This window comes from Neodiprion lecontei, chromosome 1, assembly GCF_021901455.1.
Source record: "Neodiprion lecontei isolate iyNeoLeco1 chromosome 1, iyNeoLeco1.1, whole genome shotgun sequence".
Classification (NCBI taxonomy): domain Eukaryota; kingdom Metazoa; phylum Arthropoda; class Insecta; order Hymenoptera; family Diprionidae; genus Neodiprion; species Neodiprion lecontei.
In genome coordinates this window covers 31,081,800-31,095,548 of record NC_060260.1, presented here as the reverse complement: position 1 = coordinate 31,095,548, position 13,749 = coordinate 31,081,800, and the positions used below count along the sequence as shown (strand labels likewise).

At 36.4% G+C, this 13,749-nt stretch overlaps 3 protein-coding genes and 1 long non-coding RNA gene across 6 annotated transcripts in view; 3 read left to right on the top strand and 1 right to left on the bottom strand.

Annotated features, from left to right (window-relative positions):
- Positions 1–9,465, bottom strand: part of LOC124296636 (inactive pancreatic lipase-related protein 1) — a 45,694-nt gene extending 36,229 nt beyond the window's left edge. The window contains exon 1 of the mRNA XM_046746760.1: positions 9,334–9,465. Coding sequence (XP_046602716.1) covers positions 9,334–9,337 — 4 coding nt within the window. The 5' untranslated portion in view covers positions 9,338–9,465. The remainder of the gene's footprint in view (positions 1–9,333) is intronic.
- LOC107222043 (SET and MYND domain-containing protein 4) lies at positions 484–4,746 on the top strand. 3 transcript variants are annotated; one of them, XM_046746704.1, is made up of 7 exons: positions 484–1,015; positions 1,151–1,276; positions 1,517–2,555; positions 2,737–3,011; positions 3,412–3,570; positions 3,941–4,081; positions 4,174–4,746. In XM_046746704.1, exons 3-7 carry the CDS (start codon positions 1,517–1,519, stop codon positions 4,426–4,428), a joined length of 1,869 nt encoding a protein of 622 aa, XP_046602660.1. In that variant the 5' UTR covers positions 484–1,015; positions 1,151–1,276; the 3' UTR covers positions 4,429–4,746. The 3 variants fall into 3 exon arrangements, with proteins under 3 accessions (XP_046602660.1, XP_015516738.1, XP_046602665.1); XM_015661252.2 differs by having other exon boundaries at positions 484–1,049; XM_046746709.1 differs by lacking the exons at positions 484–1,015; positions 1,151–1,276 and having other exon boundaries at positions 2,111–2,236; positions 2,316–2,555; positions 4,174–4,737.
- Positions 4,908–6,120, top strand: LOC124296644. Its single transcript, XR_006906423.1, has 3 exons — positions 4,908–5,575; positions 5,816–5,868; positions 5,956–6,120. It is a non-coding gene; the product is annotated as an uncharacterized LOC124296644 (long non-coding RNA).
- Positions 9,466–10,188: 723 nt separating the features above from the next.
- LOC107222000 (SET and MYND domain-containing protein 4-like) lies at positions 10,189–13,173 on the top strand. Its single transcript, XM_046746770.1, has 6 exons — positions 10,189–10,455; positions 10,703–11,751; positions 11,928–12,205; positions 12,353–12,511; positions 12,634–12,774; positions 12,943–13,173. The coding sequence occupies exons 2-6, from the start codon at positions 11,313–11,315 to the stop codon at positions 12,961–12,963; spliced, it is 1,038 nt and encodes a 345-aa protein (XP_046602726.1). The 5' UTR covers positions 10,189–10,455; positions 10,703–11,312; the 3' UTR covers positions 12,964–13,173.
- The last annotated feature ends 576 nt before the right edge of the window (positions 13,174–13,749 follow it).

Below are 13,749 nucleotides of genomic sequence, written 5' to 3'. Positions count from 1 at the left end.
GAGTGCCTCTGAGAAGAGAAAAGAGAGCCAAGAAAGGCGTTGCGAGGAGATAGAATAGTCTAGTCAAGATAGGCAAAAAATCGACCTCACTTTGCATTAATTTCGTTTTTTTTTTGGTTCAATCATTGGGGGGGTCACTGGGAGTCCTCAAACCAAAAGTCGACCAAATCGGCCCCTTGCTATCGCCACCATCTTGAATTTTATGAAATTTTCTTCAATATCTCAGCCATTTTCAATTTTAACGAAAAATGGTAAAGACGAAAGTTGTAGGAAATTCAATTTAAACAAGATAATACAATAGTTTTACTTCGCCGCTATTCTCAGATTTAATTCGAAAAATATCCATTGTTTGAAAAAAAACGCAGGAACCAAAGTTGTAGGAAATATTTCCTACAACTTTTATCTTTACCATTTTTCGTTAAAATTGAAAATGGCCGAGTTATTCAAGAAAAACCATTTTTCATAAAATTCAAGATGGCGGCGATAGCAAGGGGCCGATTTGGTCGACTTTTGGATTGAGGAGAGATTGAGGACGTTTGGATTGAGTGACCCTACCTACGATTGAACCAAAAAAAAAAAAAAGAAAACGGAATTAACGCAAAGTGAAAACCTATCTTGACTAGACTAGAAGGTGCGTCGCGTTTCGAGGTAATCGACGAATCAGATATAAGTACCGAACGCACAGGCTACGTTGCCACGAGTAGGGTTGGGGTGGCTGCGTTGAGCGCTGCCAGGTGGAAACGCCAACTTTGCACCCAAACTCTACCTTGAACAATTGCTGGGTAGAGTCAAAAACGCGATCAGTGGGAACAAGAGTCGAGTGGGTTACTTCAGCCCTGCCAACGAGATCGAACTTCGCTCTATCCTCATCCGAGCCGTAGATCCGGTGGAAACAGACGAGCCAGCCCGAATCTGACACGATTTGTGACCTCGGTGGAAAGTAGTCTATGATACAGGATCCATTCATCGGTACAGCTTCTTTCGGCAGAGAGCTTTCGGAACGCGACATACGCAGGTTTTTACGTGACTATAAAGACAGACGCAATTTGGTAATTCCCCGCGTTATCCACACATCTAACCGAAAAATTTACCGTAACTACGCTTCACAACACCACCGTTAGTAAGCCATTGTTTCTGATTAAATTTACAGTTGCATCGTGATTCGACCTCTGGACGAAACAACGTTGAAAAATTGGGCGTCTCAATACAATATTACGCACAACTTATTACAATATCATTAACTCGATGAAATTGTAAATTCGCAGGCAATTACAAGGTAAGACAGATTTTTTAATTCAGGAAGCACGTGTTTGCCGTGTCTGCGATCGGTTCTTTTTTAGCTATGGAAATTTTTATGTATACAACTATTCAGCATACATGTTATGAAACGTGCGAATTGAAGATGAATACTTCCTGAAATACTTCATTATCAAGTTATTTTGTTTCGAAAGCTTGGAAAACAAATCATTTTCATTTTATTTACTGGGCTGATTTATATCGAACCTTTTCTTTATAGATGACCGAATATTTAGATTTCCCTAAGATCAACTTTATCAGGGAACTTATACGTGACCCTTTGGTTTCGAAGTTTAGGATGCTCAAAACTGAAAATGAGCGTTTTGAAGTTGCTTTGAAAACAGTGATCGAGCATCACATTACTGTCTTGGACACTACATGTCAGCAAAAAAATTTGGACCGCTCGATAACATTACGCAACAATGGAAACGAGAGCTTTTTAAGTTGTCAATATTATACAGCTGTGAAACAATACACTGAAAGCATTGTCTGCGCGCCGGAATCTTCTGAAGAATTAGCTATAGCATATGCTAATCGATCTGCAGCTTTGTTCCGATTGGGAAAATTTACTGACTGTGTAAAAGATATCGACAGAGCCTTAAACCTAAAATATCCAGACAGATTGAAAATAAAATTATATAAACGAAAGAAATTGTCTTTTGTGGCACTGGGTAGATTTGGCAGAGATACATCATTTCAGGAGACTGTCAACTCACTTGAAAAAATGGATCTGCAAAAAGATGAATCTAAAAACAAGCTGCTGCAGTTGAGCTCAGTTCGATTGATTTCAAAATCACCTGCATATGCACTACAACATCTCCCACCCACAATACTCGCCTCAAATCCAACCATTCCTTCTGCCTCTGATGGAGTAACAATTAAGTATTCAAAGAAATTCGGAAGACACCTTGTTGCTACACGCAAAATTAAACCGGGAGAGGTACTCATTCTCGAAAAACCATACTGTTCCAGACTAAATCTGAAAAATGTTTATACACACTGCTCATATTGTTTGCAAGTTTCATGGACTATGATCCCGTGTCAATATTGCATCAACGTGGCATATTGTTCAGAAAAATGTAAAAATAAAGCTTGGGATGATTATCATGAGGTGGAATGCTCCGTTGTGGGACTGTTGCTAGGTCACGGATTCAATAACATACTTTGGCTAAGCCTGAGGATGGCTATAACAGCAACAGAAAAGGGAACTAAACTCGATGCATTGAAACAGGAACTGAAAACCATTGATGATAGCACAGGTATTATTAAAATGACGACTAACGCTGAAATTTGAAAAATTATCAATATCAATATAAATTTTAATCGTACTTCTCTTACTAAAAGTATGCTATAAATTTATATTTGATTTTAAAGTTTTTATTAATATAATATGTCATCATAAAGTCTCCAACAACTGCAAATTCTTATTCAATTTTTCAGATCCATGCACTAAAGGATATGGGGACGATGGGAAGTTCTATAGTGACAAATACCGCAGCATCTACAGTCTAACAGATAACATTGATAAATGCTCTGCGGTAAATTTGATATTTAGACCTTTGTGGACAGCGATAACAGTCTGCATGCTTGCAACTGAAAGTCGAATGTTTGGAAAAAAGCTTTCATTGCATACATTGGCAAAAAATCAAGATGTTATGTTTGTCGGAAAGCTGATTTTGAAGAATATACATACTTTATTCAGCAATAGACAGAGCGTATGTACTAAATCAAATACAATTCAAATTTCAGTATATGTATATATTTAGGTTCAGCATTTAAGAGACTTAATTCCCCCTTGAATAAGTGTTTAGCCTTGTGCGGAGAGTAGGGGGATAGTACAATATCCATGGTGCCAATTTTTGACCACTTATTCTTGATATTTTTACCAAAATAATGATAATTTCAAGAATAAAAAAAAAGCACGATGGCTGTCACCCGTGATGTGAAAGTCAATAAGCGTACAGTTTGAGTTTGCCAATTGAAGATCAAAGTTTTCTTGTGAAATAATTTTACTGCAAAATCGTGTTAACTTGAACTGTTATCATAACTGTGCAATAAATTTCTGTGATGCATTTATTCACTTTCAAAAATATACCTAATACGATAATTTTTTAGTTTGGACCATCGCATGGTCCAGAGGGTCAGAGTCTTGGGGATGCAGTTATGGCTGTTTCTAATCTTATTAATCATTCCTGTGATGCTAACACGATAAAGCAATGGTATGCAGACTGCATGGCTGTATATGCTGTCTATCCAATTGAGCAGGGCGAACAGGTAAGTTGACAATGTTTCTTGAATCCTAACACATATCACTATCTTTCTTGTTTTTATTAGCAAAAATAAACACACAAGTTTGAGGAAACGAATGCATAATATCTAGTGTGTATACTCACACAACCACAAAACTGAAACTTGATATACCTACATCTTATTTACAGCTCATAGGTTCTTCCTATCTTCACATTATTACCACTAACTATATTTTACATAAATAGAATTACGTACTCATTTATATGCTTGCTCAAGTAGGAACATAGTACATAGACAAACAGAATTTAAGTTAAAGCAGAAATTTGCCAACAGCTGTTACTGAATCATAAATTGTCAAACCTAAATAATGATCCGTTTTTCGTTTTAATTTCAGGTATTTGACAACTATGGCCCACGCTTCAATGTGATGGAAAAATGCATCAGACAGAGATACTTAAATCGTTGGCACTTTAATTGTGATTGTTTGCCTTGTGCAAATAATTGGCCCACAATGCACAGTCTACCCAGCTACAGGGTAAGAATATATCGTGCCTCTTTGATTATTACTAACAGATTCTTTTCCTCGATCTAACCAGAACGTTCAGTTGTCTCTTATGTGTATTTCAGAAACAAGAAATGTCTGAAGATAGTAAGAAGCAATTGGACCAGATTATATATAGATACAAAGTATGCAACTTGATGTTCGATGACAACATACGATACTTGCCAAATATATTGAACGAATTACTGAAAATGATTAATCTACTGTTTGAAAATGTACAGAAACCATGTATCGAATTGATGATGGCAATATCGATGTTGAAAGAATACTACGAGTGGAGTGATGTAATATTTCACTACGAACCAATCGATAAATTTTAAACAGAAAAACAACGTTTGTCCTATTATCGATCTCTAACTATGTACACTGCATTTATTTTTTCCGACTGAATACTCAACTTGTCAGGGTGTCTATATAAGTAAAGTGTATGAAAAGTGGCTTAGAATTCACTTGTTTGATTATTTACTTTTATGCGTATATTCTTTAAGCAAATAAGTATGTTCATAGCAGTAGTAGGAAAATGAAGTTTTTTCTTTTGTTTCAATAAATGATGTTTGACACTAACAATAAACTAACTTTTGCTATTAATCCCTGTTACATTAGATTTGATTATGGCTGCATTGAACTAATTACATAGCACACTCATCTAATTGCAAAAGGTACAGAAGTGTGTAGCTTATTTCGAGGAGATCTGTGCTGAAATCATTCAGCAAAACCCAACAGAATTTGTTGTTTCTGATTAGCTATGTATATTTCAAAAAAAGGGTGTAAATGATCATGAGCATTTTTTATCGGTTACAGCCGAATCAAAATGATACCACCATTCATGAGATACAAGTCAAAGCGTTTTCATGGGAAGCACGCACGATAATGTACGTTGCAGAGTGGGATATGACAGATTGACTGTTTCAATAACAACATGGAGTGCTTTCCATTTACAGACTCAAGTCGACTTGTGTCGCTATTTCTGGTGTATTCCTTTACCCAGATTGGCCGGTTACACCAGAAATAGCGACACAAGTCGATTTGAGTCAGTAAATGGAAAGCACCCATTATTAATTCTGAACACAATGTGAGGCCGTTTAATTTGCCCAATTTCGAGTGCTTGCTTGCGACTAATCTAAATATTGAAGATTCATTTATTTACCATGATTGACATTAGATTGGCCTTTTCCGCGATGTTTCAATAACAAAAAAAAAAAATAAATAAATAAAAAAAGTTACCAATGCGCCGAGAGATTAGACAGCTACGATAACGTCATTGTACTGGTCTAATTGAAAAATTCAAATCGACGGGAATTACCGATATGCATACGTCGAAACCAATCGACGCCGCGTCTCAAATCCAACCGCGAATACTGCATTTAGAATCACCCGACAATTTTGTCTTTCGTTCGCACCAGGCACTTATCCGTGTAAATCTGTTATCTCAAAGAGTATTTCAACGAGATCCAGAAGATACTAAACGTAAGACTTTGTGTATTATATTATCAGCATATTTTAGCAAATCTATAACCTCCCCTAGGCATATATATTTTATTGTATCAACTTGCGCGTGGTTTACGCCGAGAAAAATAAGTTATCACGAGATCAGATTGAGGCGGTCAATTAGCGACCCTTTATTGGTGACGCTTTATTTTTCGCATTAAGGTTCAGTATTAATTGAAGTTGAATTTTGAATCGAAATCATTCATTTTATAAAAAAAGTGGTAAATCAATGTGGCCGAAAAAAAAACTTTCGAACTACAAACAATCAACAGGTATTTCTGTTAACGAAATATGGCGTGGCTCGTGTATTCACGAAATCGAGCAAAAACTATAAGTTTTTCGTTTTTATTTTTTACCAGCCCTAACTGAACACGTCTCATCCACGTGTTTGTCATTTAGTAGTCCACATAATAAGGGGACAAGCTGAAATCAAAGCTGTACAAACGACAGGCAATGTGTTTGAAGGCTTTGAGTCGACCTGGCGCAGATCTATCATTCTTGGAAGCTATGGTTTGACTTAATAAAACCGGTATGAGTAGAAATGAAATCAACAGAAGTAAAATTGAGTTGAAACAATTGATGTCCAGCCCTTGCACAGTTGCTAAACCTAAAGCACAATCAGAACTATTACCATCTCCGAAGATACTTGTGCCAAACCTGAAAATTCCCTGTGCTTCTGACGCAGTTGAAATTGCATATTCACAGAAGTATGGCCGGCATCTGATTGCTAATCAAAAAATTAAGCCTGGGGAAGTTTTACTAGTAGAAAAACCATTTTGCAAAAGACTGCTGTTCCAGAACATCTATACACACTGTTCAAATTGTTGGCAACCATCCTATGCTATGATTCCATGCAAAAGCTGCGTCAATGTAGCATACTGCTCAGAAACTTGTAAAGACAAAGCCTGGGATAATTACCATGAGGTCGAATGCACAGTTATGGGATTCTTGCTTTGTTTTGAACTCAATGAAGATATTTTCCTAACCATGAGAATGGCAATAATGGCCACGCAAAAAGGCAAAAAGATACATTTATTGAAACAAGAATTGATGACAATTGATCAAAACACAGGTAAAACATATTTATCCAAGTACCTATCCCCCTATTCCACACCCAATCTAGCATTTATTATGAAGGATCTAGAGTACAATAAGATGATGTGGAAGAGGAATTCTTCGTAGGAGGAAAAAGGCAAGAGATCGGATAGAGTTACCGTTCAGCAGTAAAGGGAGCATTCTGCTAATTTGGTTTGGAATAAGGTAGTGAGGTGGTGATAAGAAGAGAATGCAGGATATATGGTAGCTCTAAGAGTATGGAACAAGAATTTGAGGTCTGGAGGACGCAACGAGGGCTCAAAAATTTGATTATATTTTACTAGTTTATTTGAAATTTTATCAGATTCCAGAAAATGGGTACTTTGGAAATAGACACTTGAATAATATCTCAGATAGGGGATAATTGAAAATTTGTGTTTTTAAACGAGGCTCTATTTTTTAACCTGACCTTCATATAAAAAATTCCATAGCAAATCTTGTATTTCACTTTTGGATCTCCACCAATACCATGTGGAGTGCTTGCTATATATCCATCTATCCCCAATGATATTGCCTACAGATGTATTATTAGCGGTTCCAACACCCGTATGATGACTCATATTTTAGTTTGCATAGACTGATGCTATTGATAATACATGACAGAAAATTAGTCAAATAAATATAAAATATAGACATCTAATGTTTCATTTCAGATATTTGACAACTACTTTATGTTACCTTACACAGCAATTCCGAAAAAACTGATACAAGAACGTTTCAAAGAGTGGAAATTCAATTGTGAATGTCTACGCTGTGCAAAAAGTTGGCCCACGATTGAACACGTACCTAGCTTCAGGGTAACAATTTACTTTGAATTAACTATATGAATGCCCATCTGTTAGCCCTTAACCAAATCCTATCTAATCCATGTAGTATGTTGTATGAGAATACATACTGCTAATTCTATCATTCTTGTTCCAAAACATTTCTTTACTTGTTGTATTGCGTACATGTGAAAACTTCATTGATTTGACTTCCAGGACCAAGCATTAACTCGCCAGGTTAAAACCACACGACTTTGGCGAACAGATAAGGACTGATACCTACTCACTGAAAACATTGAATAAACTGACCTACATGGTTGAAACAGTTCATAAACTGGTACGGAAACCTTGCAGAGAATTGATGATGATAGTCATGATGCTCAAATTTCTGTATGACAAAACCATTTTCGATTATGAACCGGCAGATCAACTCGAGATAGACATACTACAAACAGCCAATTTATTCTCTCAAAACTTATACAGATAAAACGATACAACCTATCTTTGTGAGTCATTTTTCTTTTTACTTTGTATATGTATTAGGGTGGTCCGTATTTGGGCGTTGTACAAATTTTCATTGCGACGCCCCCCCCCCCCCCCCGATCTGTTGCAAATCATTCAAAAAAAAAAATCGATGTAAAGTTTCAAGCCTCTCCATCAACTGGAATACGTGCTGGTGAGCCCCGAGTTTAAGTTATAAATGTAAACTACATGTAGTTTTTATAAGCAGTAACTTCACTTTGTATGACGTACGGCTTAATAGCATCTTTTATTAAGCTGACATATAAGGGAACAATAATAATAAAATTTTTCAATTTTCAGGGTTTGTTCCTATCATTGTAAGCGACAACTGCCAAGTTTCAAATCGATCCCTCAATTTATACCAAATTCAGGAAAACGAAATATCTGGTCATAAAAACTACATGTATTTTATATTTAAAACTTTCAGAGCTTACTGATATGTGTTCCAGTTGACTTAGAGGCTTGAAACTTTACACACATTGTTTTTTTTTTGAATAATTTAGAAAAGATTTGGGAGGCGTCCCAATGAAAATTTTTCCACCCCCCAAATAAGAACCACCGTAATGTATATCTATAGTGCGTATGTATGGGTGTGTGATCATATATTGTAACAGACTTTCTACTACACATCAGAGTGGATATAGTACTTTCCTATAGTGTTCTGGAAAGAATGCCATAATATCTACACGTGTTAACGACACATATTTTCTTTGTTTCATTTTCCTATCTTAGTTATTGTTTCACGACTCATTGTTTTAATAAATATATTTTGTGCTATCAATTCAATCTCCATCTATAGTTCAACCCTAATCGCAATGCATTTTTCTTCACTCCATCAATTTGTGAGAAGCACGTCTTTGTTACAAGTGATATGCGATCACAACTGTTTGCCCTGCGTCGTCTTCGAGAAATGGGCATTCGAAAACGTTTATGAGAAGTTAATCGCTCAAGTTATTCACCGTCCTCAGAACCACACGGCATTGAATCCACGCGAAAAGGACACAGGATCAAAGGGCTTTTAACTATTCGAATAAAGGAAAAGCTTTTAAGTATCACAATTTAGTGTTAATTTCGATTGAGAAGCCACGATGGCTATATACGCATTTTCATTCTTTTGTAAAAATAATGATAGGTGAAAATGACTTGTGCATCATATGTATTTATTGCTCATCACGAAAATAAGTAATACACGTGATGGTATTTTTTCCTGCATTGCTGACCTGGCCACAAAAGCTGAAGATTATAAAACAACACTAAAACGACTGGTTTGCCAATATCCAAAAATTTCATGAGTTGGGTAAATCTGGATATAATGCAGAAATGGACGTAAAAAAATGGAGTACATGCAAGGCTTACCCATCAACCAGCTCCTGCAGGATAGAACAAGGTTGACCTGTCAAGCTCCGATTTTCAACTAGTACAAGTTCATGTACTCGTGCATACATCGCGAAAACTGTCAGCATTATCACTTTCACTATTTCACTGAAAGTTACTTTTTCACGCAAAACAATGTGTTGTAAGGGAAGGCACACAGAGAAGGAATGAAATAAAACTGAACAATGTATTAACATTTGTAATATTCGCGGATGAATCTAACTTGGCGTTTACATTCTGATCGTATAACAACATAATACGGAAAATATGTTAAAAGACAATTTTACAATAAGTAAACGGGATAGGCGTTAATAATAATTTAAAATAGTATCACTGATCACTGCACTGATTACATGTTTGTCAACTGTTATTGAACATCAGTAAAAACAAAAACAACAACGAGCACGAAATAGCGAAAGTCATTTGTTTAACAAAGCAAAAATTATGTCGGACTTCGCGTAAAGTATCTGGTATATCGAGTTAATAAGCAAACTCACTCTTTAACTGCTGCGCCGATTTAACTTGATACGATTCGGAGAATTATCAAAGCAATTGAATCGTAAAAAATCAGGCCCGCCGACAAAATGCGTCCAGTTTCGCGCGCGCTTACGAACGTTCTGGTGACTTCTCACGTCCAACGACTAGAAAATGACGGCTCGCTATACTAGCGCCGTCGCGGCGATATTCGGAAACGCTGGGTTCGTCCAATTCTTGGTGAGAGCCAATCAGCGCCATGCATTTTACTGCAATGAATTGTCGCCGTCACCAATGATCGCTACTTTCACTCGCAGGCGCATCTCTAGGTATATGCTCTGAGAGATCCTCAAAAGCGCGGGAATCACCACCTTAGCTGCCGCGTTCTACCGCGTCCCAAGTTATCGCTCTACTGCGCCATACCGATTTAACCGGCGTCCTTCGAATACGAACGAATTGTGCAATTGATATGAGCTTTGATTATTTAGGCAAATGTGATACAATTAAACGTATCCACAAGAACTTTTCAGTTTTTTATTGTTAGAATATTCTTTTAGAATTGTAAAAACTGAACTGATGAGCATTTATTAGACTGATCTAAGTCTAGTTATGTCTTCTAAATTCAAAAATGTAAGTTTATTTATTACAATTCACCCGTATAGACTTAAGCAGATTTTAATTTGGAACTAAACAAACTATTTTTAATTACTTCGTTCAATATGATAATGCTAGCCCTAATTGGATCACTAATTTTATGGTTGCACTATGCAAAAACGATCAAATTTACGAATCCTGCATCGTTCGTTAATACTTATGACTAAACTCTGCTGATTGATTCAAGCTATGTAGATTATTAATACTGAAGTTAATTGCTCAGATGCGCAAACCTTCGAGTCTCAAAAAGCAGCTACTTCTATCCGAGCTGATGATGGACAAAGATATTTTCAGTAAATTCAAGAGGTTCAAAACTCACGAATAGCGTTTTACATTTGCCATGGAATTAGTAGTCCAGTATTCAGATGCCTTGTTTGATTCAACATGTAAGAAGAAAGGTTCTGAGCGCTCAGTGATATCGTGCCAAAATGGAAATAAAAGCTTTGTGATTGGCCTGTACTACCGGGCTATAAGACAATATACCAAAAGCATAGCATATGCTGTAGATTCGTCTGAAGAACTAGCGCTGGTAATAGGGCTGCAGCCCTATTTGAGCTAAAAAATACAAGGATTGTGTAAGTGACATTAATAGAGCTGTGGACCTGAATTACCCAGACAAATTAAAAAGTAAGCTATACAAGCGAAAAGGACTATGTTTGGCAGCACTAGGAAGTCCTGATGTCGATTCAACTTTTCAAGAAACTTTAATTTGGTTGGATAAGACATCTCTGAGCAATGATAAGAAGAACAAAATTGAAAATTAGCTAAAAGCATTGATTACAACACCACGAACGGCTATTGCTGAGTCTCAAGTAAATGTGACCCAACATCCAATGCCAAAAATATCTGCACCAAATGTAAAAATTCCCTGTGCCTCTGATGCGATTGCGGTCGAGCACTCGGCAAAACTTGTCCGGCATCTTATTGCTACCCGGAAAATTAAACCTGGCGAAATTCTGATTTTAGAAAAACCACATTGCACAATCCTCGACCATTGGAGTATTTATACTTACTGCTCACACTGTTTGCAAATATCCTGGACCCTGATCCCATGTAAATATTGTGTTTATGCAGCATACTACTCAGAACTTTGCAGAGACAAAGCCTGGAACGAATACCATGAGATAGAATGCTCAATTATGGGATTCTTGTTGTGTTTCTCTGTCCCTGAACAATATTGGCTTGGTGTAAGACTCACTATAATGATTTCACAAAAAGGAATGAAATTGGCTACATTGAAGGAAGAGCTTGCACATGTCGATCGATTCAAAGGTGTAAATATACATTTGTCATACTGCTATTTGATAGGATTAAATTTAAATTAGAAATTAGAACCAATCATTGAAATTCAAAGAAAAACCCCTGGTTTAGCAAGTGAATGAGGTTACCTTCTTTTCAGCAAATTCAGCTTATGGAATAAATTTTAACTCCATTGGGTACGTTTGCAGGTTCACATACAAAGGAAAATATCAACGATGGAAAATTCTGCAATGAACAGTACCGCAACATTTATACCCTGCCAAATAATGTTGGCTCTTCCTTTGTGCTAAAGCAACTAGTTAGTGTTCTGTGGTGTGCATTATCAATATGTATGATCGGAAGAGAGACTGAGATGTTCGGGAAGAAGATGGAAGTAAATTATACATTTACAAAAAATCCACATGTAATATTTGTTGGAGAGCTGATGCTGAGAAACGTGGATATTAGTTTAATGAAGGCTACAGTTGTACGAGTGCTTCAATTTACTATTGAATTGCGTCAAATAGAATTTCATAAATTAACTCCTTTGTGCACAAATTTTTGCATTGATATGACATTTTTTTTAGATCCAATCAGTTACTTTGTACTTTAATGAAATATTTTGATTCGACAGTTCGGTGCATCATGTTGTTCAACTTCTTATGATCACGGACTCACACTTTTGGCTCTTTGTCGTCTGGCGAATCATTCATGTGATCCAAATACAATAGAACAATGGTATACAGACCACCTTGCTCTGTATGCTGCCTATCCTATTGAGAAAGGCGAACAGGTAATAAGAAATGGTTCCATGATATGAGATTGAAGTCGGCGATGTAGTTGAACAAGAAGTAGCAGTTCTCGGAACATCTTTCATGGCTCATAAATGTACAGTTACTTGAATTTTTATTCCAGATATTCAGAATCTATGTACCCCGTTACATTGTGATGGACAAAAGCAAAAGACGCGGACGTCTTCAGGATCGAAACTTGATGTGTGAATGCATCCCTTGCAAAGAAGATTGGCCCACGCTCGTCACTCATTGTAGCTACAAGGTAATTATAATGTAGAGGTATAATAACCATGGACCTCACTTAACCATACCTGAAAAACAATAAAGTTTTTTCACAAGTATAATCTGTGCGAAAACATGAATCTTTCATTTGCATGTTCATTGATAGAACACTTTCGCTTATTACTACTTTGTCTTGTTTACGTTCCAGCAAAAAGCAGTTACTCAATAGGGCAAAACTAAAATTGATGCCTTTTGCAACAATACCTTGTAACACATGGTGATTTCTTACAAAAAGATATCACTCAAAACATTCCTAACATTATCACCGAAGTGATAAAAATGATTGAATTACTGCATAACCTTGTGCAGAAACCTTGCAGTGAATTGGACATGGCGGTTACAATGCTCAAAGATCTTTACGCGGCAGCTGACATCGTGTACGACTATGTACCAGTCAATCCACCTGGGATAACAATTCAGTGCTCAGTATTTTACGCGTCGCTTCAGCACACGCTCTCAAAAAATTAAACTTTTCACTCGTAATTTTCATTCTTATTTTTCTGAACACCTCGAACTTTGTCGAGGTTTATACATATTTGAATAATTATATCTTTAATATCTGATTACATGGATTCGGAATATACTTCGTAGTTACTTTTGAAAAGTATTATGAACTTCTGTGTATGTTGATCATCAAATAAACTTTGCAAACTATAATTCCTTCTTTTACTATGTTGAGATCCTGTTTTGTGCAATACCGAAATATCCCTAAATGAAAATGATTGTATGAAATTATGTAATAAGTGAAATATTAAGACATAATAAAAAAACTTATTAACAAATTCATAGTCGTCATTTCATAGATACTGAGAGATAGTGTTCAATAGCTAGTCTGAGCGATTGATCAGTGAATCAGAACCTTCAGTGTTCTCTAGAATTTGACTCGTATAACTCTCTGCTTGCAATTTGCGGTTGTCCTCAATCAAACGAGCAACCTGCAGGTTACGATAGTTGA